The following is a 14,778-nucleotide window of genomic DNA, read 5'->3' on the forward strand; positions in this document are numbered from 1 at the left end:
GAAGCAAAAAAATGTTCCATCCACATCTGAGAAAGTAGTAAGGATTTTTATTGTCAAAACAAGTTAAGAGATACAAGCATAACAGAAGACACAAATAAATTAACTGTTCTGATCATTTTAGACTCCAGGGCATCTCTGTGGGAAGGTCAGCTCAGCTCCTTGTGTAGACACCATACTGCCCAAAGCAAGACAGCAGGAATTTCAGACAGTGTTCAAGACAATGAATGAACATGTACACAGTGAGGAGAAATGAAAAGGTGGTTCCCCTCGTCCCTTTCCTCAGTGAGGTACGTGTTTATAAAGGTATGAGGCTCATTTGGGGGGGAAATGATTGCATACAGAAAATTTTTTAATTCTTCCACCTCCCAGGAAAAAATTTTTCAGGCCCTGGCCTGAACAAGAAACTCAAAATAGGGTGACACTAGTTTCGTATGAACCACAAGACTATACTTGAACTGCAGTTGCCGCCTCCTTTAAGAAAGTTTAACATCCATTTATCTATACCAAACCAGTAGACTGGATTTTCTCCCTTAGGAAGTTTTCAACCAAATGGGAGTTAAATTAATCTCACTTTAAAGTGCAACAAAGGATATGTAAGGCTAGTGTTTGTTTGTTCTGTGACACACAAAAGAGAAGCATCCCTCCAACAGCACTGGCCCAAAAGGTACTACAGTAAGAACTGTCTGCAGGATAAAGTGATCCATGAGGTCTACCAAAAAGCAGGGAGATTCCAGTTTCAGCAGAAAACAGAGGGGCTCCCTGCCAAGGCTGGCTCTTAACTATACCCAGATCTCAAACAGATCCTGGGTCCCCATAACTGACAAGGATGGAGCACTCAGTGCCAGCACAGCCAAGAGGACCAAAGTCATCTAAACTAGTCAGTGAACGCCTCTGTGCCGTGATTTGTCCATGCGCACATGGACAGTGGTAAAGGAATCAAGAAGCCTTGGTTTTGGAACAACACATATTATTTACCTAGTAAGTAATGATCAAAGTTCTTGTGTAGGGTAAATGATACAAAAATAGGTAATGAGGTCCCCATACATCACTGCTGAGGTTTAGTCTAACTTTAAATTAAAGCAGGACAAAATTGCTTCTTCCACACAAGGACAAGCTTTGCACTAATGTTTCTCAAAAACCAATTATGTCTCTAGCTCTAGCCTCAGTATGAGAGATTTTTAAAAAGAGAAAACAAAACTTTTCCTATGTCAGAGCCAAGGTAAAGGGGAGCTGGGCTCAAGACACCTCTCTCCAGAGTCCCTGGAACAGAAAGAGCTCTAGAAGCCAGTGGGTGTGAGAACATTCAAGTCCCGCGGTTTTAGATTGTGGGCCCGCGGCAGCTGTTTCTTTCCTTCTATCACTGGAATGTCCATTTTGGGTGGCTTGAACACTGCTGGATCCTCGGGCATTCGGGTGGCCTGCGTGCGAATCAGTTCCATTGGAGAAGGCTTCTGGGCTCCTTTGTAGGCCTGGATGGCAAAACCTCCTACAGAAGTAAACCACAGAGCAAACGATTTCAAAATTAGTAAGCAGCTACCAACATACATGGTAAAATGCCCGCCACACTGCTCTCTTTTGTGAAGGGGCTGCCTTACCTGAATCAGACTTCTGGAGGGATCTTGGTCCAAAGAGGCTCCATTTATCTGCCGAGCTTCTGTCTTTTTCCCCGCTTCCAGAATCCATGGTGCTAAGATTGGGGCCAGGTAAGGCTGTGGAAGAACCAGAAGTGAACCAGCCTCTGGAAGAGAAAGAATGAAATGATAGCACATCCTCTTCCTACACCTCTAGAACTGTCCCACGCCAAGACTAGGGACTGTCAGCTCCCCCTCCTGGCTCGGAAGCCACAGGCTGACCTCCCAGTGTTGGACGTGGCACTAGCTTTGCTTTAGCCCATGGCTGCTAGGGGGTGAGGGGTGCAGGAAGGGCTCACCTGGGCTTCTGCTTAGGGGACGAGTGAGGGCTGCTGCTTGGGGTGGACTGGGTGGAGGCCGGCTGCTTCTCCTCTCTTGTTATCTCTCCGCTCTGGAGTTTTAGTTTCTGCTCAGATGGGTAAGAAGAGAGGCTTTTTAAAAATCACAGCAAAGACAAAACAGCTAAGCTTGGGTATAAACAACCTGGTTCACACTAACTTCAGGCAAAAGGAAACATTAATAGGTGGAATAGTTTTGGATTATAGGAAGATATTCCTTTGATTCTGCCATACTAGATAGAGTTCCATCTTTTAAAAAAAAGTATTCATTCTACAGCATATCTCGAACATCTCTGTACTAATTCCACACCAGAGCTTTCGAATGTCCCACATTGACCAGCCAATAAGTGGATGAGCCAGAACCCCAGTGGCGGGCCTTCCTCAACTGCCCTCTTTGCCGCTCCTAACGCGCACACCCCCGCCATCCCCAGCCTCTCAGGGCCAAGCCTCAGCCGCTAACCCCTCCAGCTAAACGCTCCCTCTGTGCAGCCCTTCCCTCCCATAATCAGTCACTCCGGCTGCCCTCAGCATTGTAAACAGACATCTAACAGACAGACCAGCAGTCTAGCAGGGGAGACAAGCCTACTTCTCACTGCTCCTAGGTCAAGGCTTCCATACGGTCTCAGTGCTCCGTGTCTAGTACACCAATGCTCAGCCCAGGCTATACTTCAAACAAATGACCGTGATGAATTTTCTCAACACTTAACATATCAAGTTACGTGAGCTGGCATTTCAGCCATCCTCATGTTCTACTCCTATAGCCAAGATGCAGAAGGTGGGCCAGATTCAGTTCCACCATTATATGGGGTGAACGGTGCAAATGGAATTCAGACTGACACCTACCCTGGAAAGTTCTCAGTGTCAAAGGCTGACAGTGCCCCTCTCCGGAAGGATCTGTCTTGTCTGAGAGCTTAAGCTGGACACCAAGCCAACCCTGAACCACCACAGCAGTGGTTTTAAGTTTAGTGTGCAAACATCATCCGGGATGCTCATTACAAAATGCAGCCATCCACAACGTCTCATATCCCTGCCCACAGGCCACTAACCCCCAACTATTCCTCCTCCTTGTATTGTATATCATGATCCTCCTTGTGAGCCCCTTCGGGAGCCAGATTCTCAGGCAACTCTGGAATACGGAGAAAAACCAACAGGAAATAGGGCATCAGGAGACTTGATTTCAGGTACTGTGACTGGTTAAATACATAACCCTGGACCTCAGTTTCTTCATTTATAAAACATGGATAATAGTATCTATGTCAGAGGATTAATAAGAAGATGGAAGTGAGCATGAGTGCTTGATAAATCTTAAAAGCACTATTAAGTATAAAGTGATATTCCCTGAAAGAAAATCATTTGAAACTATTTTATTTTATTCATACAATTATTTGGTCTTTATTAACCTTACTGAAAATTCTCCATTCGTTCCAATTTTTAAAATGAAAGCAAAAACATCCCAATTCTATATTTATTTTAATTTTTTAAAAATTAAACATAGAGCATAACATTCCTTTCTAGCCAGCGTTCCCTCTGCTGAGGTTGCCTGACTCCCATTTCTCACCCTCAGAGTCGATCACGCTGGTACACAGTGACCCACACTGGCTTTGTTGTTCATAACATGCACACATATCACCTGTGTAAGCTCAGAATCTCATCTGACCCTCCGAACCAGAGGTAAGGGAAACAGTAAGCTTTATAGATGGATAAGCAGAAACTACGAGGCTAAGAGCCCGGGAGCTTTCAGCTAGAAAGTGCGACCACAAGTGGGACTAAACCTGCTCTAAATTCCTCCCTCAAGCCTCTTTCCACCACTCTCCACACCCCCAACTAGCTGCGCTGGTAACTTCAAAACCACAGCCACACCTCAAGCTGTGAAAGATGAGGGTTTTGTTTTTTATTTTTTTATTTTTTTTATTTTTATTTTTTGGCGGTACGCGGGCCTCTCACCGCTGTGGCCTCTCCCGTTGCGGAGCACAGGCTCCGGACGCGCAGGCTCAGCGGCCACGGCTCACGGGCCCAGCCGCTCCGCGGCACGTGGGATCCTCCCGGACCGGGGCACGAACCTGCGTCCACTGCATCGGCAGGCGGACTCTCAACCACTGCGCCACCAGGGAAGCCCCGGGGAAGCCCCGGGTTTTGTTTTTTAAAAGTTCCTAAGAAACAAGCTTACGTGGAGTGCTTCTGCCACTCGAAGGTACTTTGTCTCCTCGGTGGTGAGGCCCTTGTGGGGTGTGTAGCCAGCATCTCTCAGCCCTGCCTGTTGCTCAAAACGCTGAATGCTCTCCTGGGTCTGTTCTGGGAACAGAGGAGATGACAGTCATGCCCATCCCCCTCTCCCCTCACAAACTGGGGGAGGTGAACACAGATACCCACTGTTCTCCCCGGGAGCAAGGGCATACACACTGGCCAACCGAGAAGAAGGAGAGCTCTCCCAGACAGGCATCGTAGCAGGAATTCTGAGCCCCAAATGACGCCTAAGCAGAAAGAAGCCTTCCCTTACACCAAGCTAAAGAGCAGGTTACTCCTAAAGGGACAGCCTGATAACCTCCAGGGAAACACTCCTTACCTTCCTCTCATTTATACCCTAGGACATTTTCTTTGTATTCAGAAATGCAACATGGAGAAGGCAGCTGACATTCAGAAACAGTGCAAGTTCTCCAAATATAAAGTTTCCTCAGAGATACTCACCACCCTCTTTACGATCTCCACCAAAGAGAAATGGGCCACATTTAGGCCAGACGGCACCAAAGTAGCAACTGGATCCAAACCAGAATGTGCCTTGAACTAACCAAGGTCTACTGATCCAATGTTTCCTGTGTGTGAAACTGCCCACCACAGTGCCTGGCACAGCAGGCAGACTCAACTCACTATCAGGGCTGTCTGACCCGATTATCTTGTCATCAGTGTCAGTTACACCTGGGAATGACTGACAGTGGAATTTTTGCTTAATCTGTACACACACTATGTGATACACCGCCATGTACAAGAATGTGGCAGCTGAGGACCAAAAGTCCAGATGTCAGATGTCCCTTATGACTTAGTCATTCCCCTTCTAAGGGACTAGTTTATTTCCAACAGAAATAGAAGCAAAGGAAACACACACACTCAACACACACTAAATGTATAAAGGTGTTTTAGTCTTGCCAGGTAGTCAACTGAAAATTTTAAAAGCAGGAAAGGACTTAATACGGTACCTGGTATTTAAAATACCAGGATTTTAAATGCAGCTTTTTAAAAAAATTTATGACTACAGCAACATGAAAAGTTCATCGTAATATTAATTGAAAAAAATATTGATAGAATGGTTTGTCTATTATATCTGCAATTATATAAAAATACACATATATGTGGAAATGACTAAGCCAAATAAGTATCTGAGTGATAGTAATAAATACTGGGGCGCTATAATGTTCTATACTGTTAGTAAACTCTATTTTCAATAAAGAAGTTACACTGTTCTAAAAGAACAATGACTAAGCTTCCTAACACTGCCAGGACACATTCTCAAGCTTACAAAATACAAGCAGTAATTGCTGATTCACACAGTGCATTTATGTGTGAATAAGAAAAAGTCCAAGTAAGAGTTTGGACTTTTGGTTCCTGGGTGAGTTCTTCAGAAATTGACCAAGACTAACTGATGCCCTCCACAGCAGATAAACAAGGGCTTCCGACATCAAAACTGAGCCAACTAAAGAGAACCCCTACGTGTCCTGCCCCTGGCAGAGGCTGCTGCTGACAAGCAGAGCTGTATATCTAGTAATTGTTAACTTCCCACTAGAAGCAACTAGAAGGGCCCTCCGGAACCAACAAGTTTAGTTAACTTGTAAGATTTTCTTTTTTTAATTCAAGCTCTCTTGTTTCCAGTCTTATCAGGACCACAAATCACACATTCTTAAGACCAAAGACACTTGAGGCACCAATCTTGCCTCAAGATCCAGGAAGAGAAACAACTTTGAGCCATTTAATTTAAAAAAATAAGCGCAGGGGCAGTGGGAGATGTTCAGTGTGCCTCCTCCTCCAGCAGAGCTTGAGACAGTATCAGCAGCGGCTCGTGGCCACTGAGCACTGGTGCCATCTAATCCTCCCCTCCACCTGCCGGCCAGATTCCCCACCTCACGGAGGAGGAAACAGCCTCAATAGTTAAGTAACTTGCCCAAGGTCACGCTGATGGATATGGTAAAATAAGGCTGTAGCAACGAAGCAGCGGGAGTGCACCTAAATCAACTGAGATGCTTAACGTTGGGCAAGTCTTCCACCTAAATGGAGCTTCAACATTGGTGATGACTCAGCAGCCAGACTGCCCTCTGCCGGGCTGGGTTAGGACAGGTTAAGGCAAGTGTGTCTGCAGAACCCCCCCAGCTAGTTGTAGGAAGCCTAAACTCTTCCCCACCCCCAGTTCACTCTATTCTGAGAGCGCAGAGTGCTTACTTGTGATCAGAGAACTCATGATGACATGGGTAGCTTTAGCCTTCACCACGGGGACCTTGTCCGCACCATCAATGGCCGATGGCAGGGCACGGGATGAGACGCTGGCCTCTCCTTCCTCCACCTGTTCAAGAGGGGCAAGGAGGCACCTGAGCCAGACAAGGGAGTCACACGCCTCAACTTACTCCTCTGGGAGTAATCAGATACAGGAGAAAATATGTGAAGGGGGGCTTGGTCGTCCACACCCAATTAGGTATGTATTATCCATAGTGACAAAAGATATGACATTATACAAATAGCCTGTATTTATAAAAGTGGGAGAGCCAGAATTTGAAGCTCTGAGCTCTATTATCTTTCCAGACTATGTCTGTCCAAAACACACTATGCCCCTAAGGATACAGAAGAAACAACTATTACTAAGCATTGACCGTGTACCAAGCACCACGCCTGCTTTTGCTTAATTAATCACTGCATTCGCTAAGTGGTTCTCAAATTTTGCCAAGCACCAGAATCCCCTGGAGGGCTTGTTAAACGGACTGCTGGGCCCCAACGCAGAGCTGATTCAGTAGGGCTCAAGAATTTTGTTTCTAACAAATTACCAAGTGATGCTGATGCTGCTGGTCCCTGAGACCGCACTTCAAGGACCGCTGTTCTAAGGGTTCAATAACGGTCTTTTCAAACAAACCAGAAAGTCTACGTAGCTCCTCAGCTTTAACATGAGAGAGCTGGAGCATGCCGCCTTCCTTAATCTAAACACCTGTCACCCTGCTCAGGACTAACTGGAAGCAGAGGACTGGGTTTACTCTTTGTTCTCTACTTCTCCAAAGGAACTGAGAAGATAGATGGTCAGAAAGGAGGGGAGAAGAAGGAAGTATTGAAATGTTGTATCCCTGTTACAAAACAGGATTTAAACTCTTCAGCTGTGACCGTACTCGAGCAAAACTTGAACCTCTGCTTTCTCACTTGGAAGACGGCTGACGATTGGGACATGGATGCCTAGGGCATGGATGTTTAGGACAAACAAAAGAATGCATGTAGGGCTTCCCTGGTGGCGCAGTGGTTGAGAGTCCGCCTGCCGATGCAGGGGACACGGGTTCGTGCCCCGGTCCGGGAAGATCCCACATGCCGCGGAGCGGCTGGGCCCGTGAGCCATGGCCGCTGAGCCTGCGCGTCCGGAGTCTGTGCTCCGCAACGGGAGAGGCCACAGCGGTGAGAGGCCCGCGTACCGCAAAAAACAAACAAACAAAAACAAACAAACAAACAAAAAGAATGCATGTCATGAGTCAAGTTGAGCTCTCCTTAGAAATGCCAGTTGTTCCAAACTGTCAGCTGTTCCAGGGACAGAGCAGAAAACTGGAAGCCCATTCTTTGCTTAGAGAAGCAAGCAGCAGCCTTCATAAATGAAGAGGGTGGTGGGCTGCCCTCCCAAGCACTATCAGGAGCCTTGCTTCTTTTCTGCTCCGGTCCCTTGAGTCTGCTGCTTTGGCATCACAGGCAGGCTGCTGGGGTCGTTTCCCCCTATAGTACTGCCAGTACTTTTTACACAAAATGTTTCCACCTCAACAACTGACTTGGTCAGATTTCAGTAGATAACTGATATAGGGAACTTCCCCCAGAGCTGTAGGGGACACTTTCATAGCAAGGAGCACCCTATTCTGAGAGCTTAATGGGGGCAGCAGGGGTGGGGGGTGGGGCGGGAGGGACACTACACTCATTAGAAAGGAAGGATCACATACAGCTCTGCCAAGGGAAGGTAAGCCGGGAGCCAGGAGTCACAACATCAGCTCCACACCGAATATGTGCCAGGCCTTTCAGTCCTCTTTTTTTTTTTAATAAATTTATTTATTTTATTTATTTTTGGCTGTGTTGGGACTTCATTGCTGCGCGCGGGCTTTCTCTAGTTGCGGCTAGCGGGGGCTACTCTTCATTGCAGTGCACGGGCTTCCCATTGAGGTGGCTTCTCTTGTTGCAGAGCACGGGCTCTAGGTGCTTGGGCTCAGCAGTTGTGGCTCTCGGGCTCTAGAGCGCAGGCCCAGTAGTTGTGGCACACGGGCTTAGTTGCTCCATGGCATGTGGGATCTTCCCAGACCAGGGCTCGAACCTGTGTCCACTGCAATGGCAGACTGATTCTTTTTTGCGGTACACGGGCCTTCCACTGTTGTGGCCTCTCCTGTCATGGAGCACAGGCTCCGGACGCGCAGGCTCAGCGGCCATGGCTCACGGGCCTAGACGCCCCACAGCATGTGGGATCTTCCCAGACCAGGGCACAAACCCACGTCTCCTACATCAGCAGGCAGACTCTCAACCACTGCGCCACCAGGGAAGTCCCTCCAGTCCTCTTTTATTTAATCCCCATGGCACCTCCATGACAAAGTATTTTCATCTCTCACACAGAGACACTGTGGCTCAGGGGTGAAGCCCAAGCTCACAGCTGGTGAACAGACTGTTAGGTGGCTCACACCCATGTCTGCTTAGACAGCTGCTTACTGGTACTTGCTGTCAGGACCTAGCTGTCACACAGCTCAAAGTGCAGTGAAACTATAGCTGTAGCTTAAAAGGATTCATCTGAACTGGGTGGGCCTAGCTTATTCAGGCAAGAGGACCACCTTTCTGGCATTCTTGGTGGTTGGAAAGTCAGAGGCGAGAGAGACACAGTCCCTGCAGTCAGGAAGCACAGGCTTCAGAAACAAGCCTGCAACAAGCATGTCAGAACCCATGAAGCCCAACTGCACAAAAGGGCTGTGAGAGCAGATCAGTGTGTAACGAGGTACGTGTGTGCATGTCAGGAGGGCCTTACAAAGGAGGCAGCTCTCACATAGGATGGCAGTGGGGAAGGGCATCTCAGGCAGGAGGAACAGCATGAGGAAAAGCACAGCATATGTTCAGGAAAGAGCCAATTTTTAATCACTCAATGAGCATCTTTTTGCAATCTACTTTATGCCAAGTCCTTTGCTAGATACTGTAGATGGAGTACGAATCAGACATGGCCCCTGCCCCCAGGAAGCTAATGGAGGGCAATGAAGTAACACAGGGATTGTAACAGGGGTCCACAGTACACTGGAGACCTCAAAAGGAGGGGTGATAGTCTTATTGGGAGAATGGAGGAAAATCACAGAAGAGATGGTTGAGCTAAGACTTAAAGGATGCCATCTGTCAGGCAGATGAAGTACGAGGATAGGATGGGGACTGTGAACATTCCAGACAATCGGAGCAGCGAGAAGCAAAGACGTAGAGGCATCAAATACCCTATTAAGTACAAGAAATCTTAGGTAACTTGCATGGTTGGATCACGGTGGGTGGGGGGTGGATTCGGAGGGGAGGGAGCGCAGACAGGACCTGGACCATGCAGAGCCAGACTAAGACTAAGGAGCTTGGATTCAATACTGTGGAAACGAGGGTGGGGAGGACGGGGAGGAGAGGGGATGGGGAGGTTGTGTTTCAGGTAGAAGACACAGCCATTCTAGTTTTGAATTAAAAAGGAAAAAAGGCCTACCAACTCTACAGAAAACATAACATATATAGGGATTGGTGGCTGCCCAATTCTATGGGTGTCAGGAGCCGCTGACCGCTTCTGGAGCAGAGGAAGGAGAACAAAGGGGTTGGGCCTGCCAACGGCAGTCAGCGGGGTCAGATACCTTGGCGAGGTGCTGATACTTGCGCTCTGGAATCACTGGCTTCCAGGGGATGCTGCCCATGTCCGATGGAGGAGGAGTCATGGGCGTAGGGTCCTCGAGGGCATCATCATAGCTGAATGCCCGGCGATACATCCCGATGGGCAGGGACATCTTGCCTAGAGGCCCACTAGGCTCAAGAGCTAAGAACAGACACACCTGTCAGGATGGGTTCATCAGCTGAACATACCAGTAGCTTTAAATTAATCTGTAGGCAGGAAAGCTCTGAAACACTCTTATTCTGGGACAGAGCAAGAATAGCTCATTCTGGAAGAGCTAATCCAGTCAAGGTAAGGTAACTACAAATTCCTTCCTCTCTGCCTGACACTGGATTCTCCACTTAACCCACACAGCAGCCCTAATCCATTTTTATGGATTAGGAAACCAAAGTTCAATTTCAATTTACCTGAGCAAGGTCACATACCTTCAAAGTGCAGTAAGGAATCAAAACCCAAACCAATCTGATTTCAAAGCTTGTATTCTTTAGGCCACAGAAGCCCGTGGCAATCCCAAGACTCTCAACTCAGGCAAAACTGAGGATATGTAGTCTTGGGAATTCCCTGGCAGTCTAGTGGTTAGGACTCCACTCTTTCACTGCTGAGGGCCAGGGTTCAATCCCTGGTTGGGGGAACGAAAGTCCCACAAGCCGCATAGCCAAAACAAAACAAAACAAAAAACATGAAATCTTGTTCCCAGTTTATACATGAAGAAATGAAGGCCCAGAGGTGGCAAATCCTCTGTCTTTACTACCTCACCTAAGAAAACAAGAGCACCATGACAAGAAATATGTCAAATAATATGCTGTCCAGCAGCATCTAGAACAGTTTCCAATGTTCTATATGACTTAAATGGCAGCGCCAATTTCCATCACAGAAACTACTGACAACGGTTCTCACAAAGCACTGCCAGCTGATCCTGCCATTCCTGTCCACCAGAACGGACTGGCGGAATGCCCCAGTGACGCAGGCTCCCCACCTCAAGGGCACACTCAGCTCTGCCAGACCAGGGAGCAAAGTTCATTTTGTTTGTTTGCTGATCCTTTCAGAGCAGAACTAACGTCCAGATCCTGCCTTCAGTGTGGCATTATCCTGTTGCTATAATTACATAATCACACTCTCTAAGACATCAACCTGTTTGGCAATAAGTCCAAAACCAGCAAAGACATTCCATGTAAACAACAAGAGGGCCAAGCAGTTACCATTATTATTATTAATTAATAACAATTACTAACAAATCCATAGAAACAGAAAGAGGATTAAGAGGATTAATAGTTGCCAGGACCTGGGGGGAGGGAGGAGCCACAAGAGTGACTGCTAAAGGGATAAGGTTTTCTTTTGGGGGTGAGGAAGATGTTCTGGAATTAGACAGTGGTGATGGTTGCACAATCTTGTGAATATACTAAAAATCACTATACTGTTCATTTTAAATGGCTGAATTGTATGGTATGTGAATTATCTCAATTAAAACAAACACACAAGCAAATAATAATTACCAAGTACCCTTCCTTGCCAGGAACTTACATCCCTCATCTTCCCTAATCCTCATTAAGCAGATATTCTTTTCCAGCTCAGGAAACTGAGGCATAGATCTTAAGCAACACCCTGCTAGTAAGTGTGAGGTGGGGGCTGGAACACAGATCTCAGCCAGCTCTCACACCCTCCACGCAACACTCCATGCTCCCCACACAACAAGCATTAACCTAATGCATGCAACCCTGCGGCCAGGATGCTTACAGGGAGTTTACAGTCATCACAACGACAATGAAAGACAAACTAAAACACAAATTGATGAAGTTAGAGACTAGAGATGGATCCTTATCGGGAGACACAAGGGAGACTCCTATGACTCCACTTAACCCGGGAGCAATTTCAGAAACATCTTAAAGACTCATCCCAAGAGCCATCCCAATAGCCTTCCTAAGAATAATAATAAAGTCTGCTAATATTTACTAGGAGACAAATTCCCACAAATAGAGACCAAAAAATTTTCTGGGCAGTAGATGTATATTCATCGTTAACTTTTAACTCACATTTTCATGTATTTTATGTTTGATCTTCACAGCAAACCTGAGAAACAGGCACTATCATCTATACTTTACTGAGAATCAAAAATTGAGTGATTCAGATTTTAAAAATCACTAGCCCTTGCCACTAAAACAGTCCAAGGAGGAATCAATGACTTCACTAACCCAGAAATTATCAACCTGTACAGACCCAGGACTCACTAAATGTTGCAGTGAGCATTTTCATGACTAAGTTCAATGTGCCTTGAAATCAGGCTGGTGCCTTTTTGCCAAACTTTCATTCCTCCCACCCTCCTATCTCCTCCTCACAAAAAAAGGGGGTGAGTTTAATCATTTTGGTTTAAGAACTATGCAGCTTATTCTAAATTTTTATTTGATACATAGGAAAGTGACAAATCTGTCATACCCTTAAGTGAAATAACTGTTCTCTTTCAAGTTAGATTTTTGGGTTCACACCCTGGCTGGGTGGTTAGTAAGATAATATTTAAATGATGCCAATCTATTAAGTCTAAATACTCTCCTGGTGGCAGAGAGTTACTATTAATATGTGGTTCAGAAAAAGTAGTTTCTGTCTAGCTTAAAATGTTAAGGGCAAAACATAACTTTACCAAAAAGAATTAAGTTTACCAGGCACTTCTGGTTGTCTCGAAGCCATTGAAAGACTGGGATCCAGGTGCTTTTTCTATACAGAATTCAGAGCTGAGTCCCTGCCACCTAATAAAAACAACAAAGGGCATTTTCTTACAGTGAACACCAAAGAATAGCTCCAATGCTGTTCTTTTGACAGGCACACAGAGTTTTATGGCTTGGTTACAAGGTTGAAACACGCACAAAAGAGGGACAAACATGCCGAGGGAGAAAAAAAAGGATAAAGTCAAAGGTCTCACTGTACCTGTCACTGATCTTAACACCTGTGATATGACAAAGACACCATACACTGTGAAAAGGTCACCTTACCAGAGTGAAATGATGTGACGATTATGCTGACAGACAGATATTAATGAGGAACATTGTTCAGCTGCTGCAAGTTAGCAAAGCTGCTCAGGAAGAGTCCATCCATTCCAGAGGTTCTGAGAACAACAAACAACCAGCATTGGCACAGCCCTTCAGAGTCTGCCAAACACCTTCCTGTACCTTCATGTATTTCCTGTAACAAGCTTGCGAGAGATACTATACTCATTTCGTTTTTAAATAAGTTAGGGCTCAGGGTCCAAATAACCTGACCCACAGCAAGGGACTAGGGAACCACAGTGGGTAAATTCAATCCTTGCTGCTAGTACTGACTGATATTCATAAGGGTTTTATACAACACTTATCTTGTGTTTTAACCCTTGCAGCAACCCTTGCAAAGCAGGCATTGTTTACCCCCAATTTAAAGAAAAGGAAACTAAAAAGCAGAAGTGATTTGTCCAAAGTTACAGACAAGTGGCCCATCTGTAAGGCAGGTAGTTTCATCTCCATTTTACAGGGGAGTTCAAACAAAGCTCCGAGAAAGCCAAGTTACTTGCTTTTCAGCTTGCTACACTCCCCCCTCTACCCTGATGAAGCTCAGAAGGCAAAATCGTTAGTTCCTCATTAAAGAGTATCGCAGAAACCAAAGTCAACCATCCTCGGGGTCCAGGCAGCATTCCGACCAGACACCTCCCCTTCCACTTCCCAGTGCTCGTCCCCTCCCTCCTCCCCCACAGAGCTCTGACTTCTCCTTCACAAGATACAGGACAATGCCACCAGAATGTGAAACGCCTGGGCTGCCTCAACGGCCTCTTCCACCCGGCGAGGCTAAGAAAGATTAAAACGATTAGGGCCAGGGCCTGGCATAAGCCGAAAGTTCCCCGGGGCAAGGCAAGTAGGAGGCTTGAGAGGTAAGGGCGAGAAATGGAGGGTCCAGGACAAGGCCGGCCTGGTAAAGTAGAGGCGAAGCCCGGTGCCGGGGCTGCGGGGGCATCATCACAGAGAAACCCCAAGGGGCGACCCCAGAAAGCGGGGCGAGAGATGCACGGAGCGGTCCGGCAAAGATCTGAGCCTGAGTAAGGGGAGAGGAGAGAGGCACCACGAGGGCACGGGCCAGGACCTCGGTGGAGGGGACGGGGGCACGCCCCTCCTTACCGGCGGAGGACCGAGCCCCAAGGAGGGTCCGGTCCGGCTCATCTGGTTACCTGTTTTTCCGCCGCCGCGGAGCCGCCTGCGGCCCGAGCTCCGGCACTAAAGAGGCTCCGAAGACCCACGTCTCTCGAGAGGCTGTGGCGCATTCGGGACCCCAGCCATGGTGTGACCGGCGCTGTGCCCGTAGCGACACAGAAGGCCCCAGACACCAAACAGGGAGGGACCACAGCCTGCCGGCCCACAGCCTTCCCGATAAAGTCTCCAGAGGCCGAGCCATTTCACGCGAGATTGGGGGGGTTGCTCAATGCATGCTGGGAGTTGTAGTCCATGGTCGGGAAAGCCCTAGGATCTTACCTGCACTGCAGGTTAGTGGGGCCAGAGCTCCGTGTGTGGAAACTACCAGCTCCCAGACGAAAAGCTACCCTTGACTAGTATTCTATGCCTGGGTCTGTGACAGGCTGAGGGCAGATGGAGGTGGCATAGTAAAGTGACACCCTCAAACCCGTTTCACGGAGGGGAGGTTGAGGCTCAGAGAGATGCGAAGGCACTTTTACTAAGAAGAGATGAAGTGAGCAGGGACCCTCTTCTAG

General features: G+C 47.2%; 1 protein-coding gene across 5 annotated transcripts; it reads right to left on the reverse strand.

Moving 5' to 3' along the window:
• Positions 1-30: 30 nt before the first annotated feature.
• Positions 31-14,463, reverse strand: KIAA1191 (KIAA1191 ortholog). Of its 5 annotated transcripts, XM_059060171.2 has the most exons (9): positions 14,242-14,463; positions 13,043-13,155; positions 12,713-12,799; positions 10,027-10,205; positions 6,395-6,515; positions 4,137-4,261; positions 1,931-2,037; positions 1,596-1,738; positions 31-1,486 (listed from the first exon to the last, which is right to left on the reverse strand). In XM_059060171.2, exons 3-9 carry the CDS (start codon positions 12,738-12,740, stop codon positions 1,278-1,280), a joined length of 912 nt encoding a protein of 303 aa, XP_058916154.1. In that variant the 5' UTR covers positions 12,741-12,799; positions 13,043-13,155; positions 14,242-14,463; the 3' UTR covers positions 31-1,277. The 5 variants fall into 5 exon arrangements, with proteins under 5 accessions (XP_058916154.1, XP_058916156.1, XP_066888006.1 ...); XM_059060173.2 differs by lacking the exon at positions 12,713-12,799; XM_067031905.1 differs by lacking the exon at positions 13,043-13,155 and having other exon boundaries at positions 14,242-14,451.
• Between the last annotated feature and the right edge of the window lie 315 nt (positions 14,464-14,778).

Source organism: Kogia breviceps, chromosome 4 (genome assembly GCF_026419965.1).
Source record: "Kogia breviceps isolate mKogBre1 chromosome 4, mKogBre1 haplotype 1, whole genome shotgun sequence".
Taxonomy (NCBI): Eukaryota; Metazoa; Chordata; class Mammalia; order Artiodactyla; family Physeteridae; genus Kogia; species Kogia breviceps.

What these genes read in the sequence shown, in the direction of transcription:
- KIAA1191 (XM_059060171.2), bottom strand. Translation starts at nt 12,740, where the DNA reads ATGGCTTCGAGACAACCAGAAGTGCCTG. An exon ending in GAGACAACCAGAAGTGCCTG is followed by an intron (nt 10,206 to 12,712) that starts GTAAACTTAATT and finishes GTCTGTTCTTAG; the next exon opens with CTCTTGAGCCTAGTGGGCCT. An exon ending in TCCCCTAAGCAGAAGCCCAG is followed by an intron (nt 1,739 to 1,930) that starts GTGAGCCCTTCC and finishes TTTCTCTTCCAG; the next exon opens with AGGCTGGTTCACTTCTGGTT.